This window comes from Temnothorax nylanderi, unplaced genomic scaffold (genome assembly GCF_030848795.1).
Source record: "Temnothorax nylanderi isolate EJ_2023f unplaced genomic scaffold, tnyl_v1.0 TNYL_tig0008_pilon, whole genome shotgun sequence".
Lineage (NCBI taxonomy): Eukaryota > Metazoa > Arthropoda > Insecta > Hymenoptera > Formicidae > Temnothorax > Temnothorax nylanderi.
Genome location: NW_027249070.1, coordinates 1,367,057 through 1,388,623, shown reverse-complemented (window position 1 = coordinate 1,388,623; position 21,567 = coordinate 1,367,057). Strand labels below are relative to the sequence as shown.

Below are 21,567 nucleotides of genomic sequence, written 5' to 3'. Positions count from 1 at the left end.
CCTTTTCTGCGAGATGTAAGAGGGAATAATTTTATGCACTTTGCGAGATCTCGCAGCGATAAAACAGTTGTTATGAACGTGAAGAGTCGCGAATCGTTTTTACAATAATACGGATTTCGAAATCAGGAACAAGCTCCACAAAGTTCTATCTGAAGATTTAGCGTTCGAGGAATTCGTTTGTGAAGAATAATTTATTGCTGGAAATCCAATAACGGAAATGTTCGCTCGGGGAACATAAGACAAACTCCGCTGCCGAGGCTACACGGAGGAATCTTTTCTTTTTTTAATCGGCGTTAAGTACCATTGTCCATTCTCGGCTGCCGCAGTCCACAGCTCTCTCTCTCTCTCTCTTACACAGTCGTCGTATAGACTCGCGATGAAATAAAATACAATGGTTCTCATTGGCAAAACGACGTTTGATATTGATACAAATAAATTATTGTTTTTTTTTCCCCTCTTGATACACATTTATAATCGCTACGTACAACACACTCGATTTGGCACTGTTTTAGTCGTGTTGCGAAAAGAATCCCGTTCCCGACGTAAAATCCCGAATCGTAAGTTCAGTCCCAAATAAACTCCCAATCACGGATGGAAACACAGATTTCGATATGACCAAATGCATTCTCCGGATAAGGCACGTAGTGAGGTGCGCAAGCTACATGTCGAATCAATCGAAACTCACTGCCGGCGAAACGCGTTGCACGAGAAGTCTACGAGTGCTAATCGGGATATAGTGCCATCGGATACACTTATCTGTAAAGGTACTACTTAAGCTAACGTGCGATTATCATCTGCGGCTTAAAAATAATTATATTTACTCCTCGCGTATTAAGCATAAAAAGAGCGTGTCGCCTAATTAAACCACACAGCTGGCTCTTAGTACGGAGTATATGCATATAATCATCACACACGTATATCAACAGATTTGTATTTCGATCATTGCTACAACTGATTTCATTCGGCAAATCTTGTGTCGCGAATTTAGCATTTTGCGTGTTGTGTTTGCGTATGCGTGTAGTTGTTGCAATATGGCAAAGGAAATGTGGAGTCGCGTGCCAATTTCACACCTTGGTTAAAGACCTTACTCGTTAAGAATAATTAAATAGCGAAAATTCACGAAAATAGCACATATGTATATTATATTTGCAGAATATCGATCGCGAAATATGTGCATCCTTTACCATATCATAATGCGACCCGCTGCAGTTTGTATAAAAATCGATAAAATACAGAATCACACCGATTACAACCGTGCCCTTGCGGTGATAAATCGTTTTTCGATAAATCTTTCGTATTCTTGTTTATACTTTGATTGTATTTCTAACTGTAACATACGTATACATCACAATTAGAAATTCATCTCTGTAGAAAATATAACGAAATAAAAATATTGTAACTCTCATCAAGAGAGTTATTTAAAAACTTAATTTTAAAAATATTATTAAAAGTTTCATAAAATTATACATCGTTTCTTTTTTTGTTATAAAACCTTTTATAAACTTTAATGATTTGTAAACATAACAAAAGACAATAACGTCGCAAAAAAATATTTTTTTGCAATTCCTAAGAGATGCAAAAGTGTTGTAAATTGCACACTTAATCCGTGAAATCGTAATATCGCTTTTTTCATTGCCATTTTGTCATGTTTACATTCTCATATGATTCTGATTTTACCCATTTTATGATGTACCTTACAAAAAGATTTTATTTAAAAATTTTCGAGACGTACAAGGTAAAAATTTTTCGATTTAACCTTCTCTCTTTCTGGCTACGTCTAAAAACTGTGAAAATATTAATTTGCTCTATCGTAAGTCTATTTAATTAAGTACAAAAGAGTTTTATTTCAACATTGTCTATCTTTTTTTCCTAACATGAAGCATATTATATATAAATATATAATGTATATATGTATATATATATATATGCAATTAATCTGTATATGATACATAAACATGATGACTCTGTGTGTAGAATATTCAATTGGTTTTTTTATATAACTAAAACCTTGCTATATTCAAGAGAAACTGCTTATATTTTGAACAAATAAGTTAGACTATAAAGCATTTTCTCTCTCTCTCTCTCTCTCTCTTTCAAACCTCTAAGTTTGCTCTTACTTATACGAAATATCGCATTTCGCGGTATTTTATCCCATTTCATATATATCAACCACAAAGAAGAAGAAATAAAATAACGGTCGAATACTAATATTTACATAACTGACATAATACGAACGATATAATTCGGTTATGTAAAACTACAGCCATTATTGATTATACAAGTAAGTGTATGTCCTTAAGCCAGTACGTGGATGATAGTGTTTTTTATGTATCCGCCCCATTCGATTGTCCTCATGAACATTGACAATGTTATCAGACACACACTTGAGCAGTTCGTTACTACCGATGTGTTGTAACAAATGTGTTTTTTTTTTTTTCGAATACCTACGCCCTGCAATCGACTATTAGAATCTGAAAGAAACGAAAGTATCAAAAGCTAAGACATGCTGGCAAGCATTCAGTGATCAGACTGATTTACGTGTGTTGTGTGCCGCGAGCCTTTTGTTTTTACCATCTACTAGTCTATTTTGAGAAATAGCATTTAGCCGATTCGTTAGCTTTTGGTACTCTCTGGATCTTGACGAATGTATCAATTAAGAACTTTATCCCGAAAATTGAGAACGCACTCGAGGTTGTTTAATCAGTGATGGAGATCTGAGCAAATCCTATTAACGCCTTGTCATCTGGTATTTCATTCACTGCATAACCAGAGTTCTGTAACAATAAAAGGAGAAATAATTATACATAAATATAATCAAATTAACTTATAAAAATACACATATTTTTAATGTATATTTTTATGTTAAACATTAAAATATAATATATATTTATATTCGATAATTAAATGTAATATGGAAATTAATATTTACCAAGGAAAATGTCACTGTTCGCAATTGTCCTCCACTCTCTATCAACTTTTTCAGATTTGTTTCTATTACCACAACGTCCTTGCCGTCGACCAAGCCCGCAGCGACCAGTTCTGCCGCGATTCCTTGCGCAGAATCAACTCCAACCGTAAATTCGAACCTAATGTCATTAAGCTCCCGTCTTTCGTTCCTGAAATAAATGTCTTGAGATGATTATCTCTTATTTTCTTTAAAAGATAAATCGGGTAATTAGGTAATAACCGGGATAATCTATAAACATCATATATCGAGAGAATAATTCTCATTCGGATTCTACGATGAAGATTACGTACCGTAATCTAAGCACCAAGTTTATAGGAACATTTTGTCCGGTAGCTGGTATCGCGATTTGACTCGGTGCTACCTTGATTTGACCGTAGTATTCGTCGGGCTCGCCGGCTTCTTCATCGCTGCTGGCTTTTTCGATTGTGTTGACCGGTAACGTTTCTTTGCCTTCGTCGCTGCTCGAGTCACCGTTGTTCTCTTCTTCTGACCAGACCCATTCGCCGGTCACCGTTCGGTGCAAACGGCCCGACGTGCCTGGTTGTCTTTTTGATGCCTGTAAAAGCAAAAAATTTCTTTTAATATTGCTTAAAATATAATTTTTTTAAAATTTTAACTCTGTAGAACCTCAATAATAAATAATTACATACAAATTTGCATATATTGCACAAATAATATAAATACATACTTTTTGTACGCGTGTTTCTAAACTGGGTCCAATCGCCACTAACGTTTGTTGTAAATATTTCTTATCTTTGGCTTTTTTGAAAAAGGGATGTTTCAGCAACTCGGTAGCTGTTGGTCTGAAACAATACAAATCATTATTTACAATACTAAATATAATACTTATTTTACAATCTTATAGGTATACTAATTTCCTTCTATTCTTATTTTTGCTACCGAAAAATCCATACGATAAATCATACGATGATACCAAAGGCCTTCAAGCAAGTTAAACTATGCCCCCCCTCTAGCATGTTATCTATTTACTCCAACTATTCTAACTGCTTTGGCAAACGTTTAGTAGAAGTAGCAATGTACACAAAATAGCGCGATCTGGCTTACCTCTTGGTAGGATCTTTTTGTAAACAGTCGACGATCATTTTTCGGAATGTTTTCCCGTACGCTTTGTATTGGTCCTTGTCGTCCGCGGCGGTATCCAGAGTCGGCGGATCGTTCTGCAGCGTCAGCATCAAGACCTTCATCGGGGGATATTTGTGGTACGGCGCCGTGCCGCTGGCCATCTCGATCGCCGTGATGCCAAGTGACCATATATCGGCCTTAAAATCGTAGCCATGGTCCTGCACAAACAGACACGCATATCATAATTGATTTTACAGTGGACGGTATGCGACGGAAAGATTGCCAATATCTCATGAAATCGTGCTTGCAGAAATCGCATGCTTGCCAAAAATCTTCGAAATGTGGTTTATAACTGCAGTCTCATACACAGGATGGCCCGCAATTATCGGAAAATATGTTTTTGATAGATTTCTTAACGAATTTGACATCGATTTCTCCTGACACAGCAGTTATCAAACTTTATTCTGCAAAGATCATCAAAATTTTCAAAAAGTCGTTTTATCAATCAATATACACTCACATTTGATTAAAGTCAAATAAAACAATGTACGATTAATATGTAGAGCTGTGCACAATTGTCCGAACATAAATAAAAATACGAAAACTGATGTTTTGACAAAACAAAACGAACAACAATGTAATACAAACACGATACAGAAATATAGATCCAAGTAATGGCATGATTAATTGAGTATTATTGAAAAACTGTGAGAATCTGCGTATAGCGTAATATTTCCTCAGTGCAATATTTTATGTGGCTACTTGCATAACATGCTTAACGCAAATCATGCGCTCAACAAGATAACATTGCTAATTCAAATTAATTTTCGATTAAAACGAGACGATAAAAGCATTTCCTCATGTCGCACGCAATGGCAAAACCGATACTGACGCACGCAAGGTTCGTGTGTCGCCTCAACGATAGCAAAAGCGTATTTTGCCAGTCGCAAACGTACGGGGTCGCCAACGTACACATCTCCCGTCCCGATAAAGTGTCGTGTACATTTAACAAACGCATACACAAAATGTAGACACAGAGAACACGCAGGCTAAGAAGTCTGTAGTGTTACTTTCCTCTCTCACCTGCTCCATGACCTCGGGCGCCATCCAACACGGCGTACCGACGAAGGTATGCCGGACCTTCTGCCGGCTCAGGTCGCGTCCAGTCGCGAGCCATGCGCTGACACCGAAGTCGGCGATCTGCACCGTGCCATCCTCGCCTAGTAGGATATTACCCGCTTTTATGTCCCTAATATTATTCTGCCGTTAAAATTCGTCTAGATGCGTAGATAATAAAATAGCTATATAGCTAATCGTCAGCTTTTTAACGATACAGTTTCACTTTAATGATCAAACAATAGAATAGATCAAGGAGAAATAAACGCACGTTTTAAAACTGTATCTTCAGTAAAAATAGAACAATCTATAAGGGACAGACGATATTTCACGATACCTGTGAATCTGTCCGTTGCTGTGGAAATATTCAAGTCCCTTGAGTACTTCTCGCAGTACCGTGGCTATGGTGGCCTCGTCGAATACTCCGTGCTTGCAATTGGTGGTTCTGGTTTTGTGCTTGATGATATCCAGCAGAGATCCACCCTCCAGTAATCTCAAGACCAGCCAGAGCTCCTCTTTCACCACGAACGACGTGTAATACGTCACGACGTTTTCGTGGTTGCAAGAAGACATCGCCTGTATCTCTTTCTAATGTTTCGCCACATAAAAAGTCTCGATTAATAATAACTTCTTGTCTGTATATTAAAACTAAATTTACCAGTTTAACTTATTTGCGAAAAAAGATTTATTCGAAGAATCAACTCTCTCTCTACCTTTTGAACTGAAAGGACTATACTTTTGAAATAACATCTCGTTGAGACAAGAATAAATTAGCAGTAGCATCGTGCTTAATCCGCAATGTTTGCATCATGCTCTGGATGCAGCATACGTTATAATCGATAAGATCATTAATCCAATGAATCATACAATGTATAAAAGCCTTATCAAAAGGCCGCGTATGTGTGTCGCATTAATCCGTCGCCGCGTGAAGTCCAATGTCAAGATTAGAATAAAACTCACCAGCAGCTCGTCCATGTTCGTGTTCCATTTTTCCAGATTTATTCGTTTGATCGCGCATTTCTCCTGCCGCGGGATGCAAAACGCTGCGTGCACCACGGCGGTCGCTCCAACCCCTTGAATTTAACAGGAAGGAATTAACACGAGGAATTATCAGGGGAAATTTCGTGTCGTATCGGTGTTTATCGGCGCGCAGATCGTAATCGCCAGACTTGCCTAATTAAATCTTGGAAACTCGCGACGAGAGATCTATTTATAAATGTGCAGCGAATACATTTCTCTCGGAGTGGCCGGGAGCGGCGAGAGAGAGAGAGACGCCTCAAGGGCCGCCGATATTTTTACTCGTTACGTAGGAAATTCGACATTTTAATCGGAGCTATCGGCAAATTTTCTCGCACGCCACGAGTCATCGCAAAATGCGGCTAAAAACGGAGCGACCGACGTCGCGCCGGTGCCGGCAAGCCGCTAAATAATTTAGCTCCGCTAACTTGCGGCTGGTCTTCTTGCAAATATAAATAATACACAACCGGCGAAACAAATGCAAAAAGAAGCGCGTACTTTCCTGAGTTTTAAATCATTTGATAACAGAGCGTTTTTTTAAATATCTAATGTATGTAACGTTAGTAATAAGCATGCAAGTATATATATATATATATAATCCAGTTATAATATATAATATATAAACCATATAAAGTATAATAATAATATATGAAAATATTATTTAGTAAAATAAGTACATAGTTCTATCACGAGGCTGCCGGAACTCGTCCTAAATAAATAAAACAAACACGCCATTTCTCAAGTACATTTCCCAATATTAACAAGATCAATTGATTGTCAGAATTTTAGCGTGACTCGAAAGACAGACTTGTTTCGCCAAAATAACACTCGTTGCACGTATTTTTTTTCGCAATTTTAAATTAATTTTGTGTTGCCTCAATTGCCTCGCTTACAACCCCGGCTCGTGTGGCGCCGGTGCCTCTTATTCCCCCGACCTCGGCGCGCATACGGCACTGGCACGCGCGTATCATCCCGTTCTCCGGCGGCAGGTTAACTAGGTTAGGGTAGAACGTTCGGCGGCTCTCTCGTGCAGCAGCACCGGCAGCTGCGTGACGGCGCGAGTGCGAGAAGGACGCGCGACGGTAGAAGCGAGACGGCGATCGGCGAGCCGTCGTCGTGCCGTCCTGAACGGGGAAAATAGGGCGACGGAACGACCGAGTTGCGCTCGACCGACGAGCGGCAGCCCGGCAGGACGCGACGGCGAGTCCTCGTGACATTGACGTCACCGTCATTATCACGCTCGTTACCGTCCGTGCCCCGTCAACGAGGAAATAAGCGGCCACCAGCCGTTCGCTAGCGCGGAATCGACGTCCTGCCGCCGCCGGTGGCGCGCGTCCCCGTGGCCGCGGACGCCGTTCGAGCGAGGTGCGCGCGCGGACCTTCCGCGCGTTCGCATCGCACGATCGTCGCCTCGACCGGACGAGTCCCGCACGGCGATCGGTACTCACCGATAACCTCCTTCAGCTCGTAATCGTCCTTGGTATTCGGCCAGCCCTGCACGACCGTGGAGGTGCTCGCGGACGCCATTTTGCTGGCCAGTGCCGTGACGAGGCGCGTGTGCTTGCTGGCTGCCCGGGCGCCCCGCGACGACAGCGAGACGGTGCTGGCGGACCGCGAGCTGCCGACGCTGCCAACGCTGCCGTCACGTGGAGCGGCGGCTGGGTTGGGGGTGGCGGCGACGACTGGGGTGGCTGTTCGAGGGGCGCAGCGATCGTTCGTCGTGGACGCGGGCGCGCCCCGACTGTTCCGGGAGGACAGCAAGGACGCCGATGTTGCTGCTGTCGCTGGCACCCTCGGCGGCGGCGTCGATGAGTGAAATGACTTCTGGCGAAATACGCCTGGCGAGCACGACGGCAGCACGTCTGGCGAGATCCTCCTGAAAGGGAACGTGCGATTGAAATATTTGCGACCAGCAACTTTGCGAATTTGACTATCAACTGAGCCTCTCGGAAGCGAACTGATCGACTTCGTTTCACATAAACTCGTTTTCTTAATTTTAGTATCGGGATTATTTTGTAATCCTTCGTCAATTTTTTATCTACTTTTTATTTCACGAAGCTGATCAGTTTGGCTTTCGAGAAGTTCAATTCCTAAGCACTTATACAAGGAGAGAGATAGAACATTGGAAGATTGATTGACGCCTTATAATGCCAATCCTTAATGTCAAGGATAGAAAAACTTCTGGACTTGAAGGATATAAGATACGTGGAGACTGGCTTCTTTCATATTTTTCTCTAAAATATTAAAAAAAGGAGATTCACTCAAAATTAAATCAATCCTCGAGTACTTTTAAGGATGGTATTTAATGAAGACGTACTTATCCGAGTTTCCTATTAATTGTAAGACTCGGTCCCGTAAAAAAGAGCGCGTCCACCGATAGCCAACTCACGTCTCGATTCATCAAAACGATTGACATTTCTCAGAGTAACAGAGCGATGACGAGACGCGGTCGGCCCGTATGCACAACAAATTAATCGTAGGCCCATCCATCACATTCTCGCCGCAATCGTTTCAAGGCGGCGCTTCTAATTATTAAGTAGTGTGAGCGGCAATCAGTGACGCCGATCGTTTTAATTGGCCCGAAAGATAAAAGCCGCTCCCATCGGTCGTAAATATCCATGGGGTGATATCGAATGAATTACCAGAGAGAGTCCGGTCTTTACTAAAATATTACTCATGTTAGAATAGTTTACGGTAACGACGTATGATAACAGTAATTATTAAAATCAAGACCTGTGTGCGTCGTAACGTTTAATTTAAGTGTAAAGAGGACAGTTTCTTGGTATCAATTCAAACGCGAGTTCTGCGATTTATCCCCGTTTCGTGAACGTCTCTTTCTGAAACGCGCTAATCTTTGTGTACCTAAAACCGTCATTATCTCTAATCGGCAGACGCGACAAGTCGGAGGGATTCCGCGTTCCTATCGATACGATCGTATCTCTCGCTTTTTTTTCGCAATCCGCAATTAATGAATGGCCGTGGCGGACGATGAGAAAGTTAATTTAAACGACGCCCACGAATATTTATTATCGCCGCGTTTTATTTGCACGGGGATTTGCACGATGACCTTTTCCACGTGCGAAAGCGACAGGTGTGCTCTTCCTCCCCCGCAGACATATATTATATATAAAACTGAGCATCCGCTAAGCGTTCCGATGCAGTGATTTGTGCATCCCCTATCTGCGGCATCCTTTTAAAAACCGCCACCTTCGGGAATCCCGGGCCGGATCTGCGATCATGTTCAGAGAAATGAATATCCTGATAGTAAGTCTCGGTAGCTACGGGTAATCTCTCTCTCTCTCTCTATCCTTGATTTTGAACGATATACTCTCGACGCCAAAAGACGAGGATTTAAAATCTCGTGCAACTAGACTCCGAACTAGATAGGCGAAGACACGGTAGCTTCAGCTGCTGTTTGCGCGCCGCAGTTGAATCGTCCGAGCGAGACATTTCCCCAATTCAAATCTCTGCAAACATCACAGTGTTTACAAATGTAAACAGGCGTTTACTCACTTCGGTGGGGCGGTTCGCCAAAGATATTACGGTCTCTGTACACGGCAGAGATCGCGGAAACGGATCACTCGCGGGCGCTCGGCCACTTAATTACTTCCCGTCGCGATCGATCGGACGAGATTTGCAACACTCCCTGCGCGCGATCGAATCCTCGGGGTTTCGATGTGGGTCGCGTAGGACCGATCACGTGCCTCGATCTCTGACGTAGCGACGTAGTAGGACGGACGGACGGACGGGCGGGCAGCCAGTCAGTCACGCTCGGTCACTCACCTACTTCTGCCGAGCACCAAAGTCGCCAGAAATCTGCTGTCTTGGAACTTCAGCTGCTCCTCCTCCGCCGATATGGGCGCCGCGGCGCCCAAGGCGCCCGGGGCGCCTGATTTACGCTGTCCCATGCTGCCTACAGCCCTGCAAACGAATATGCACACGTGTTAGGCGGGTTGCGTACCGAAGGGGACGAACAACTACAAATGTCACATCCTAAGACATTATTACATATTACATGCGTTTAGAAAGTTGTTGATCGCTCTTTACAAACAAATATGTTATTTCGACATCTTGTTGTAAATCTTTTGACGCTAACGGCCTTCTTCTTCTTTAATCTCGTCAATTCTTTGCGACTGAAAAGTTGTGGATTGACAGTTAACGATTTTCGGAAATTGTGTCTTGAGATTGCATATGCGACACTCTTCGACATTGCTCATCTCGTCCTTCAGCCTTACAACTTTAAGTTTAATAAAATTAAATAATTATAGAGTTGCTGTTGTCGTGTTGCATTCGTGTATCTATCTCGTGCTATTTGTACATGATGTTCGAACAACTATTTTTTCGATAATCTCGTTGGTCGGCAGAGACCACGAAAGGGTCTTTTAAAAGGGGCCTGAACTTTAATGCGCGCGTGACGCGGGATTATTCGCACTTCGAGCTGAAGGCCCTGGGCTTCGAGAGCCCAGTGGAATATTTCTAAATTGGCGGTCAGTCGATTGTCACCTAAATATCTAGATGGGATAATTGGGCCTGGATTGGCCTTACCAGCTATTTTTAGCCACGGCAAAGGGGGTAGACCCTATTCCGCTGGCTAAAAATAATCCGATGGCGTTCACGCTTTGTTGCAGGCGCGTTAAAATGATCCTGCTTCCTTCTGACAATTCTTATCCTGCTCTCGGTTGGCGCGTGAGAAGACCTGTGTAAATCGTGAGAACAAATTCGAATTAATGATTGCAGAAATTTGAGACGCGAGTCTTATTTTCGGCGCGCAAGAGTTAACATCGGTCCAATTTAATTCTTTATCGTTAATCTATCAATCGGATTTGATTTTGAATTACTTGAGGTTTCGCGGAAAAAAGATGCTGTCTCAATGATAAGCTTGAGACACGATCCTCGAAAGTCGTAGCATGTGATCATACACGTTAGAAAGAACGCAGTCTTACGCAGTCTTGCGAATCTGCGTAGTTTTCGAAATTATTCGATCCAATTTTAACGCAACGCGTGACATCACCCACCGGTTGTACCCCATCAACAAGAAATCTTTCCTGTCAGCTTCAGGCATCACCTGATTACGATTAACAGGTCTATAACGGTCTTATTCCAAAGTAATGGTCTAATTATCTCTTCAAACACGAGAGGCTCGCGCGAAAATGACGCCTATGACGTTGTAGAGTCACCACCCCAAGCGGATCGCGATACCTTATTTTAGCACGTAGTCATTAACACTTCTTTTCACGTTTAGCCTCGTTTTATTTAAAGAGCTAAGTCAAAATAAATATCTCGTCTTCAAAGAATCCCTAAATAGCTGACAGAATGTTTTTTATCTTCTCCATTATTAAATACCTACTTTAACATTTCATTTGATTTTTGTTTCGTCTCACAATTTTCTCCTGGATTTTTTGACAGTTTACGGGTTTAACAATAAAAATACTTTCTAGAGTAGAGGTTCTAAATTTTTTCAAACAATTCTGTCAAAAAGATAGATAACTGCCCATCGTTCCATGCCTCATTCATTGTTCCTCGGATAACGGGGTTCTTCTAATATTTGGGTTAAAAGTTTAACTCGCCGCCGGGCTAGAAATTACGATTTTAATTTAATTCGGACTAGCAGACGTGTGTCATCTGCTGCCTACGTTCAGTTTACGCGCCGCCACGATACACTTTTCAAATTTTCATCATTCCATCATTTCCTCCGCCTCATATCGTGTCACGCGAACGCGAGTACTCTGCTCATTTATTTTATTTATCTGTGCATTTAGCATTTTCCTCGAGATCTCGATAAATTCCTCTATAATAATTTTCCATTTTCATGTCTTGAATCCAAAGGAGAAACAAAATTAATATATTTTATTCTATTTTGAATAATTACAATGATTAATATGAAATTACCTTCTCTATACAATTTCAAATTTGAAGCTTGAGGTCTATTATTTCTCTGCTTTATAATCTTCTATCTTTTATTCCATATACAGAGATTTCTATTGTTTCTCGTCTTTTCGTAGACTCCAAATATTTTCTAGACCCCAAGCACCGTGTCCAATGACAAAATCCCTCGAGGTAAATGACCACGTTTGCTCGCCACGCCGAGAAACCAATTGTTCTCTATCTATTCGACAATAACAGTTTTCGACGTGCTTTTACTGCATTCTGCAACATTCTACGTAGAGTCACATGCCGATTCGCATGAATTAATAGACTGTCGCTGCTGCGGTATTTCTAGCGACATGTAGATTTATTGAATTGACTTTTCATCGATCTTAGTCACCGCAGTTACAATTGAACAAACAAATGTGCCTATCCGATCGCCGTCGCTAGGCGGAATTGTGACTATTGTAGTATCGTTGCGTTTCAATTTGCTACTATAATATGGATCATCGTGGCCTTGACGACAATTCCCCAATATGACATGTAAAATCGAATGCGAGTCTCAAAAATCTTGAGGATACGCATTTTTACATCTTTTTTAAATTCTTAACGGTTCTCTCACTCAGCTAAAGAATTCATTTTGATATATATTACAACAATAAATTACAATCTTTCATTTCTGACGTCATAATTCAATATACTTGCTATTTACATTGAGATGTGTTGGGGGCTTTAATATATGGCGGTTACAATCGGTCACATGTTCGAGCAGAATTGATTGGACGGTAAATGACCGTGTTTTTCTTGGAAGGATTTATATTCCTCAATACCGATCTTTAATTTAAGTTCCTTCAACTTCACTGTGTGCCGTTCTCTTGTGTGTGTGCGCGATACGAGATTTATTCTGCTTAGTTGCACATTTCTATTTGCCTGACACTGATTTACGTTTGCCTTTTACCCTGCAATTAATGTTTATTGAATTAATATTTGTTAATTAGTATCTACTAATTAGGGAAACTGAATTAACAGTTTGGTCAACATTTCTAAGGAAGTTGTATCTCACATTTATGTGATGTTTGTTCGGTCTGAATTGATTATTTCTATTTATGAAGAAGCCGGTATTTAATGATTTTTTTTTCCTTAAGACCGACGATATATTTGCTTCATTTTAAGGAAACACGATTAATTGGACAGTCTTGCGATACAATAATTAAAAATAATTGCGCTGGGATTTTCGAAGAGTCGAGATTTCGAGTTCCGCTCTCGTTTGAGTCCACTTAATAACGCTCTTCATCAATGGAACCTTTACTCGGCCCGCAAGCCGAGGGTCAATTGCTCATTAACTCAAAGAACTGTAGCGGCTATTAAACGATTTCATTGTCATTGAAATGGTTTGTAAAAAATGAAAATGGTCGCGTTCATCCGGAAACAAATATATTCCTTCCATTGTTCCGATATTCCATGGATCCATTGATTCTGCGGTCGTTATGAGCGAATTTCTTTTACAATTTAAGCGGGAGTGAGAACACGAGTCAGAGGAATAACAAAACGTTTCACGCTTCCTTTGGGTACTCTGGAAAGTGCCTTGCAAACATCGCACTTCGTCACTGACCATGCGTCCCTTTTGCAGTCGCCTTAAATGTCCGGAAATGAGGCAATTTGGCGGTCACATTTACGTCGGTTTATGAAATTAGATCAAACACGCTTGGAAATTATCTAAACAACGCCGCATCAGCAGTTACTCGATGCTGTACAGCTGCATTCGGCGTATCATCAGATACGTCATCGTATACATTACTAAAAATTACACGTACATTGCAGAATCATGGTTACCAAAGAATACACGAATTACACATTTTATCTACCGTTTCTCTTCTAAAAATGTTCTTCTTGTAGAAAGATATTTATCCTTAAATAATTTATTCTCTCGTTTTATCAGTTTTAAATATTCAGTTTTAGCAGCAGTATCAAATAGATTGATTTTAATATAAAATTAATATAAATTAATTTTTTTCTATTAAAATAAGAGAGAGAGACGCGCTTTTAAATTTTATTACGTTCTACTTATCTCTTTTTCTTTCTATTATTTTGATTTATTTATATATCACGATAAGTATTTGTATCTTATATTGATAGAAAATTTGATTTTTGCGTGACATTACTCGTCATATTAGGCAAATAAAGCTTAGAATCGGATGCGGTCCTATTCAGCGTGGCCGTGGCTATCTGATTTTCATGTCACGTTGACATTTGAATGCTACCTTGATAGGCAAATAAAACTCAAAAGTGGATGGCCACATTTATGCTGAGAATACGAATCATCGTTTGTTACGAACGATTTCACTAACTTTGCCTGTAAATTCTATCCTTGAACCAATATCTGCTAATACGCTACTAACCACAGTTTAGCTATTTCCATTTTTAAATGTCCAAAGTAAGATTCAAAAGTTATTGATATATCGTTAGGTGCATTTGATTCTCGCCTTTTTAATATTCCTAAGAAAAATTTAAAGCCTATTCATTTTTATTAATCATTTTCATTATCATTTGAAGAAATTTGGTTCAAGATACTTGATCGATAAGATGCAAGTTAATCACGCACGTAAACAAATCTTGACTGGTCTCACCTGGCGGACGTTGACTTTAGAGAGCCATTTGCGTAGAGATCGGCTGCCATGGTACCGGTGTCAGCCCAATGGCATCCCGATCTTCGTGGATATTCCAAGGAATGGGCGAGTTGGGATCTCGTCGATCGCTTCTCGTCGTCAAAAATCGATGATCACGTTTATTCGGCGAAAATTCCTCGGAATTGTCGATAGCTGTCACTGACAATCGTCAACCTTGACCGGGCTCATCCTCATCGCAAGTGAAACACCAGTCATTTCGGTCCAAACACGCTCGTCGTATTGACATTATTTCCGTATCACAATATCACGATCTGTCGACATGTAACGGCCCTTATATACACTACTACGTCAATTACTCGTCTATTTACCGTAATGCGAAAATTTCGTCAGAGACGACGTCGACGCGATTTCGGGAAAAGAGCGAGCGAAACGTCGCGTGGCGAGCGCAATTTCGAGGGAACGACTGTCGCTCTGTCAACGGAGGAGACGTAGGATCATCCTGTGCCCGCCTCGTGACTGAACTATGTCAGACGGGGCACTGTCAATTGGATAACTACCTACCCCACATTGGTACAGTGTTGTCGCGTGTATGTAATGCAGCGTATCGTTGATGCTGAAAGCCAACACGTAGTCCATGTTCTCCCACTTCTTCTGGATCACTTTATCTCCTTCTTCTTCTTATTCTTCTTCTCTCATGGGTACCCGTCTCTTTTGAGATATAACACATCGCGTTTCCTTGCTCCTTGCTACCTTTCTTTTTCCTATTTCATTTTTCGTTCCAGTTCTCCTCTCGCATACAAAGAACGAGGAAGCCTGTCTGACGTACAGAAAAGATTACTGATTTAAACTTGATTTGAAGGCCCTGCCAATTATCTTTTTCTACTTCTTATTTTCAAAGAAATTGATTGTCGATTTATCATCCGATTACTTACTGTTGTATTTATCAGCATTTATTACTTCTGACGTTACTTGGAATCGAAGCAAATACCACGGAGCTGGAAGAGCGCATTATCTCGTGCGTATATTCTCTGTCGTCACTTCGGTAGCATAAATTAACTCGATGACGCGGGAAGAATAATCCATATCATACGGCACGTCAGCTCAATCACGCCGACCTTGCGAATCAACTAATACCGATCTTCGCGGGAAAACCTACAGATAAAATCGAAGGTTTTCATTAATATGCCATCTCTATCATACAAATCACTTCTTTCTTCATTCTCATATAAATATCTTGTCGATTTAAAAAAAATCTTTGATTATTCATAGATTTATGATTATTCATAGATCTATGATTATTCATAAACTTTATAAAAATCATATTTGTAAATAATTCACATAGAAATTTGATTTAGATCTCTTTTGCTTTAAAAACAAGTTAATCCTATTCTAAACAACAAAATCTTCTTTCTAATGGTTTTCTGCGAGTGGTGTTTATATAAATAAATTTCAAATTTGTCATCGGAACATTTTGTAGCTGTAAAATATTGAAAATTTGACAAAGACGTCCTTTGGACGATTACTTTCCGCGACGTAATAAAAAGCAACACTTGGAGCAACGGCTCCGAGGATAAAAATCAAGATTGGGAATCGAGGATTCGCAGACGAGGGAAATTAGAAATGCGCATATCGTATTTCGTCGACGTGACAGACGGCGTGAAACCATTTCGCCAGTTGCAGTACTCTAAACGAATGATTCATCCTACCTCCAATTCCCACTTGCGACGTCGACCCTCTGCGCGCGCGATTTACGCATCATCAGGTTTGATGGGTCGCTAAAGGCTGCTGACTGAGACCTCCATCGAAGGTTTAGGCTTTATCAGTGACGCAACATTATACTTAAGAGGCATTGATGATTCTGTGTCATTGGTAAAGGAATAATCGGACGTAGACGTGCATGCGTGGATGACTTGTAATACCAATTGGGAGATTCTTGGGATTCTTCTATCTAATCAACTTCAGTTTGATCAAAATTGGAGATAATCCGGTGTATCACTCTGTAAAGTTTTTTAAGACTGATAGCGATTATTCTTTACATAAGATTGGAATAGAATTTTACTTGCAACGCTTGTTCAACGATATCATATTAAAGAAATTTGGAGCTCTCTTCATTACTTTTTTGCTTCATTTATAAGGAAGATGTATATTTCATTTGCAGATCGCCGAATTGTTTATCCTCAACCACGTGTCCTACGTGTTGAGTAGACAACTGAATTTCACGCTAATTAAGAAGAGCTTTAATCCTGAGCTCAATTACCAGGACTATTTACGTGACATACCGGTGGCGAGAGACGTCTCTTATCTGCCGGAGGAATATTATGATGCCGAAAATGCAATAAGGGAATTGCAGCAACTAAACAGAGACAACAGAAATTTGATGCCCGTTAGTAAATTATTTTTTATTCCTGAAAAAGATCGTTCTCTTCATTAAGGGATAAAAAATATTTTTTAAATAAATTTCATGAAAAAATTAGGAATTAAATTGGATGCGATAAATCTTAATAAATCCCTGTCAATTCTTTTTAATTCATCTATTTTCTGTACGTTTATTCCTGATTTAAGTTCTATTTATATTATTTATACTATTTGTATATTAAGATAAATGTCTATATTTCTTCTTTTACGATTTATGCAGGAATATCGCAATCTATGCGAAACAGTAACGAAAAGAGTGGACCTTATTGATTCTGAACACGAATATCAACCCCCGCATTATCATGAGGTCTACTGTAAGGGCTACTCATTGTTGAGCGAAGATGAACGAATAGTGAAACAATTGCAACAAGTAATAATTTATATGTCACGCAGTGAAATAGATTAACAGATTCAATGAAATGGATTCAAAGCGGCGCTTTTTATTGATTAGAAAATAAATATATAATCAAGTTTTAAGAAATAATGAATCCATCGGATTACCGCCTCTTTTAAGTTCAATAAGGAATGAGGAAAAGTTGTTTTTTATTCAACAAAGTTTCGATTTCAGATTTAACATTTCTTTCCTTTCAGAAATGCGCTCATCCGGCATTCCACTGCGTGCAGAGAAGTCGAATTTTGACTTTCGTTAGACGAAGTTGGGAAAATGAATGTTGGGAACCATATACAAAAGAAATCGCCAGCGGTTGTGACTGCATGTGGCCGGTTACTAATCTTGGCGAGATAAGCCACCATTATTGATTTAATAGTAAAGTTGTATGTTAGCAAAGTTGAAGTTTCATTATATAGCGCAGACATATCGCGAAACTTTGTACGTATGTTCGCGATAAATAAGATCTTTCATAAAAATATTTATTTATTGTATTATATAAACGCAAATGAGAGAAACAACAAATGTCGTTAACATCATCTTACCATGATTAATCCTTCTCTTTTACGTTTATTGCGAAAAATCAACAATGTAAAATTAGTCACCTCGAGAAATATTTTTCTATAAAATTGCTTTTCCCGCAGTAGATTATTTCCACGAGTTCGCCTTGTGCTTTGGCAAGAAATGGAATCCATCAGGCACTTTTCCGAGTAACATCTCGCTAAAAATAAACAAAATTGTTAGTATCACAGATGTAGCCGAAACTGATGACGTTACTCAATAAAAACTAATAGCCTTACGATAATTTCACCCAATCGGCACAGTTGGAACTGGCCATTAGCGTCTCCATATCATCGCGGCCTCGGTAGAACGGTGGTCTTTCGTTGATCCGCTGCGGTGGTCTCTCCAAAATTCCAACAGGAATATACCTGCGATGTGTCTCAATGTAAATGCATATTGAAGAATAATGTAATGCTTTAATCGAAGGAAACATATTTTTCTCGAAGCGAACTTGCCTGTGAAGAAAGGAGATCCACTCCAGCATGAATCTCCTGGTGGTTTCGACGCCGCGGGTGTCGGATCCCCAATGCTCCAGCCCGTAATTTGCGTACTTTCTAAGAATGCCGAATCTCTCCGAGCTCGATATGTCGATCAACTTTTTTTCCTTTATCTCGGTAAAGATCCACGGCTTGATTAGCGCACCGCGTCCGATGGTGATCCCCTGCACTGTGCTGTAGATCTCTTTTGCACGACGATAGTCATCGAAGGACAGGATATCGCCGTTCCCGAACACGGGTACCGGCTGTGCCGCTACCGCGCACTTTTCTATATACTCCCAGTCGGCCAGTTTCGTGTATCTTTGCTCACGCGACCTGCCGTGAACCTGAAAGAATTACCGAATCGAATAAGAGTCGAGGAAGATAATACAGGAAGATCATATTTCTTTAATATCCTTTTATGTTCCCCAGGGATAATAATCTCTTTTTAAAAACATTTTTTCTGATATAACGTGAATTTTCTGTTCAAGTTTAAAGCTGTAGCGTATACAAAATTGAATTCTTAAAGTTATCAAGATATTTTGAAGATTGCGTCCTGTCTTGAAAAATTCTATTCTTCGAAAATCTCGCGATCCCTTCGAAAGAGATCGATTCACAAGAAACGTAAATTCAACGGACTTACTCACGGTAATCATGGACACACCCCAGTCTCGAAACTTCGGCATTAGATTATGCGCGATCGGTTTGTCTATGTAGACCCCAGTTCTGGTCTTAACGGACAAGGGTATGTCCAACACTTGGCTAACAGACTTTACCACGGTCTCGAGTACGTTCAATCGATTGAGCATACCGCTGCCGCCGCCCTGTCTGTAAATCAGATCGATTGGACACCCGAGATTCAAATCGATGTAGTCCACGTCGATCTCGCGGTTCAGCAGCTGAGCGCATCGCGTCAACACCCCCGGATTATTGCCGCAGAGCTGCACGCCGAAGATATCCTCGCTCTCGTGCCGTTTCACCAACGCCCATTCCTCCTGCGTGCCCTTCAATATCTTCGGCGCCAATGCCATCTCGCCACAGGTGATGTCCGCGCCGTACTCCTTGCAGATCCTTCGAAACGGTAGATTGCCCACCGTAGTCAAAGGACTGAGCAGTATCTTGTCGCTCCAGTCGATCGTCTTCTTCTCCGACTGTCGCAATCTGATCAAATCGCTGTCGTCCACGGGTCCGATTTTCAATTCCTTCGACTTATCTGAGACATGGCAATCAGAACTATCCGTTTCCGTTTTTTCGTCATTCACGCCGACAGAAATATTTTTCTCCATCTTCTCGCCGTTGCTATTGTCGGAAATATTAGTCTTGTCTAATTTTGTATCATTCTCGTTCCTCATTTTACTATTCGAACTCTGCGGTTGCGTCTTTTTCCTAGACGGACCGTTGGCTTTGACGATTGCCTCCGCCTTGGAAAAATTGTATTTGCGCTTACGCAATTTACTTTGTACATCTTTAGATAAGTGATTTTTTATGGTTGGCGAACACTTGCTGTATTCCTCGAGTCTCTTCTCATCGATGATGTTGAAACCATCCTCGGTCAAGTGTCGCGAGCCCATTCTACAAGTGATTCCCCTCGGGCACTTGCCGGTCAAATTGAAAGTATGGCATTCCGTGCTTATGTCTTCCGGCCTAATCTTCAGATATTCCTTTCGATCGTGCAGGAAAGTGCATCGCTCATTCGAGCATTTCCTCTCAGGTTCATTTGCCGTTTGATCCGCGATCCATGGGCACAGACTCAATTCCCTGGGAGCTTTGAACGGAGGTGGCCTCGCCTTATTTTGACCTCTGAGCTTCTCTCTCTTGTCATCCAATTTGGGTTTCTTAACAGGTACCTCGTCCCATGATGATGTGTCTGTATCTTCAGTACCTGCATCCGCAGATACCTTCTGCTTATCGGTCTCTGTTAAGCACTGTTCACTCAACTGCCTCACATGGTCCTCGATAATAAATCTACAATGTTAAATGTATATGTTAGTTATAAGATAACGAAGATTATCAGATAATAAAACCGAATTTATATTCTTTGATCAGATATATTAATACTTGTGTGCAAAAATTCATTGACGTTTTAAATAATTTTTACATAAAATCTTTACAAATAGTCATATATTTAATACAATAACTTCTATATTATTTATTATATAATAATGATAAAATATTAATTAACAAAGCAATTTAAAAATAAAAGTTGTAAAAACCTAAGTCCTCTGATATAAGTAATTACGTTCATTAGTATAAATAAAGATTCAAACAGCCAATTAAGGGATTAAAATAGATGTTTGATAAATTGTGAAAATCATGTGAGCAATCTTTAGAGGTTAGGAAATGAATAAGCTCCCTTGCAAATTACATTCGTACAAAATTCATTTGCTACAGATTAAAGTAAGTCATCCGATACAATCTACGTACTCCTCTTTTATCAGACAAACGCCCTTTTGCCTATCTTCCCCATAATCGAATGAACAATCTCCACATTTCTCGTAATCCGCCATTTCTTCACACGTGCCCTTCGGTGTCGATCAAACATGATTTTCTGGAAGTTGAAATTTTCACGGTTTAAACATTCTGACATAAACGATAACTTCTCAAAATCATAATTTCTTAAAATATCAATCAGTGCGTTACCTCTTACTCGATTATATTCTCCCGATATATTAGTTTTCGGAAATTCGAATTTTTATATTTGCGCGAAACATCGCGCGACGATCGGTAAATTCGCGACACCGATAATCAAGATTTCGCTATTATCAATAATTTATTAGCGACCTGTCATACCCGCAAAAATTTAAATTTTCAAAAAAAATTGACGAAGTGTCAGAAGAATATAATGGGCAAATTAATTAATTGATTAATTGATTTTTTTTCTAACTCACATACCATGCAAAAATACATCGTAGGTTATACCCTCTTACAATTAGAATCAATTAGAACCTTTGATTAGACGATTCTTCGAGGATATCGAAACATGCATGTTCCAACTTTTGTTGCTTCTACAAAATGAATCCGCTTTTTTTAAATTGTATTTGGGATGGGCTA

The 21,567-nt window shown here is 40.1% G+C and overlaps 3 protein-coding genes across 7 annotated transcripts; 1 reads left to right on the top strand and 2 right to left on the bottom strand.

Annotated features, from left to right (window-relative positions):
• Nucleotides 1-915: 915 nt before the first annotated feature.
• Nucleotides 916-16,841, bottom strand: LOC139783923 (serine/threonine-protein kinase OSR1). Of its 5 annotated transcripts, none has more exons than XM_071723096.1 (14): nt 16,383-16,841; nt 15,609-15,828; nt 15,238-15,493; nt 14,677-14,987; nt 9,968-10,105; nt 7,633-8,060; nt 6,128-6,240; nt 5,505-5,755; nt 5,128-5,300; nt 4,034-4,271; nt 3,657-3,771; nt 3,259-3,524; nt 2,930-3,116; nt 916-2,774 (listed from the first exon to the last, which is right to left on the bottom strand). In XM_071723096.1, exons 4-14 carry the CDS (start codon nt 14,724-14,726, stop codon nt 2,697-2,699), a joined length of 2,037 nt encoding a protein of 678 aa, XP_071579197.1. In that variant the 5' UTR covers nt 14,727-14,987; nt 15,238-15,493; nt 15,609-15,828; nt 16,383-16,841; the 3' UTR covers nt 916-2,696. The 5 variants fall into 5 exon arrangements, with proteins under 5 accessions (XP_071579197.1, XP_071579205.1, XP_071579201.1 ...); XM_071723104.1 differs by having other exon boundaries at nt 4,034-4,269; nt 5,135-5,300; XM_071723100.1 differs by having other exon boundaries at nt 15,238-15,489.
• On the top strand, nt 8,955-18,004 carry LOC139784092 (uncharacterized). The gene is made up of 4 exons (XM_071723259.1): nt 8,955-9,448; nt 16,835-17,059; nt 17,312-17,461; nt 17,683-18,004. Exons 1-4 carry the CDS (start codon nt 9,422-9,424, stop codon nt 17,848-17,850), a joined length of 570 nt encoding a protein of 189 aa, XP_071579360.1. The 5' UTR covers nt 8,955-9,421; the 3' UTR covers nt 17,851-18,004.
• Dus3 (Dihydrouridine synthase 3) lies at nt 17,948-21,242 on the bottom strand. Its single transcript, XM_071723117.1, has 6 exons — nt 21,157-21,242; nt 20,941-21,064; nt 19,164-20,481; nt 18,496-18,863; nt 18,280-18,408; nt 17,948-18,200 (listed from the first exon to the last, which is right to left on the bottom strand). Exons 2-6 carry the CDS (start codon nt 21,021-21,023, stop codon nt 18,128-18,130), a joined length of 1,971 nt encoding a protein of 656 aa, XP_071579218.1. The 5' UTR covers nt 21,024-21,064; nt 21,157-21,242; the 3' UTR covers nt 17,948-18,127.
• Between the last annotated feature and the right edge of the window lie 325 nt (nt 21,243-21,567).

What these genes read in the sequence shown, in the direction of transcription:
- LOC139783923 (XM_071723096.1), bottom strand. Translation starts at nt 14,726, where the DNA reads ATGGCAGCCGATCTCTACGCAAATGGCTCTCTAAAGTCAACGTCCGCC. An exon ending in CTAAAGTCAACGTCCGCCAG is followed by an intron (nt 10,106 to 14,676) that starts GTGAGACCAGTC and finishes ATTCGTTTGCAG; the next exon opens with GGCTGTAGGCAGCATGGGAC. An exon ending in AGCAACGGACAGATTCACAG is followed by an intron (nt 5,301 to 5,504) that starts GTATCGTGAAAT and finishes GAATAATATTAG; the next exon opens with GGACATAAAAGCGGGTAATA.
- LOC139784092 (XM_071723259.1), top strand. Translation starts at nt 9,422, where the DNA reads ATGTTCAGAGAAATGAATATCCTGATA. An exon ending in ACAACAGAAATTTGATGCCC is followed by an intron (nt 17,060 to 17,311) that starts GTTAGTAAATTA and finishes CGATTTATGCAG; the next exon opens with GAATATCGCAATCTATGCGA. An exon ending in TAGTGAAACAATTGCAACAA is followed by an intron (nt 17,462 to 17,682) that starts GTAATAATTTAT and finishes CTTTCCTTTCAG; the next exon opens with AAATGCGCTCATCCGGCATT.
- Dus3 (XM_071723117.1), bottom strand. Translation starts at nt 21,023, where the DNA reads ATGGCGGATTACGAGAAATGTGGAGATTGTTCATTCGATTATGGGGAA. An exon ending in GTTTGTCTGATAAAAGAGGA is followed by an intron (nt 20,482 to 20,940) that starts GTACGTAGATTG and finishes TTAACATTGTAG; the next exon opens with ATTTATTATCGAGGACCATG. An exon ending in TGGATCTCCTTTCTTCACAG is followed by an intron (nt 18,409 to 18,495) that starts GCAAGTTCGCTT and finishes GACACATCGCAG; the next exon opens with GTATATTCCTGTTGGAATTT.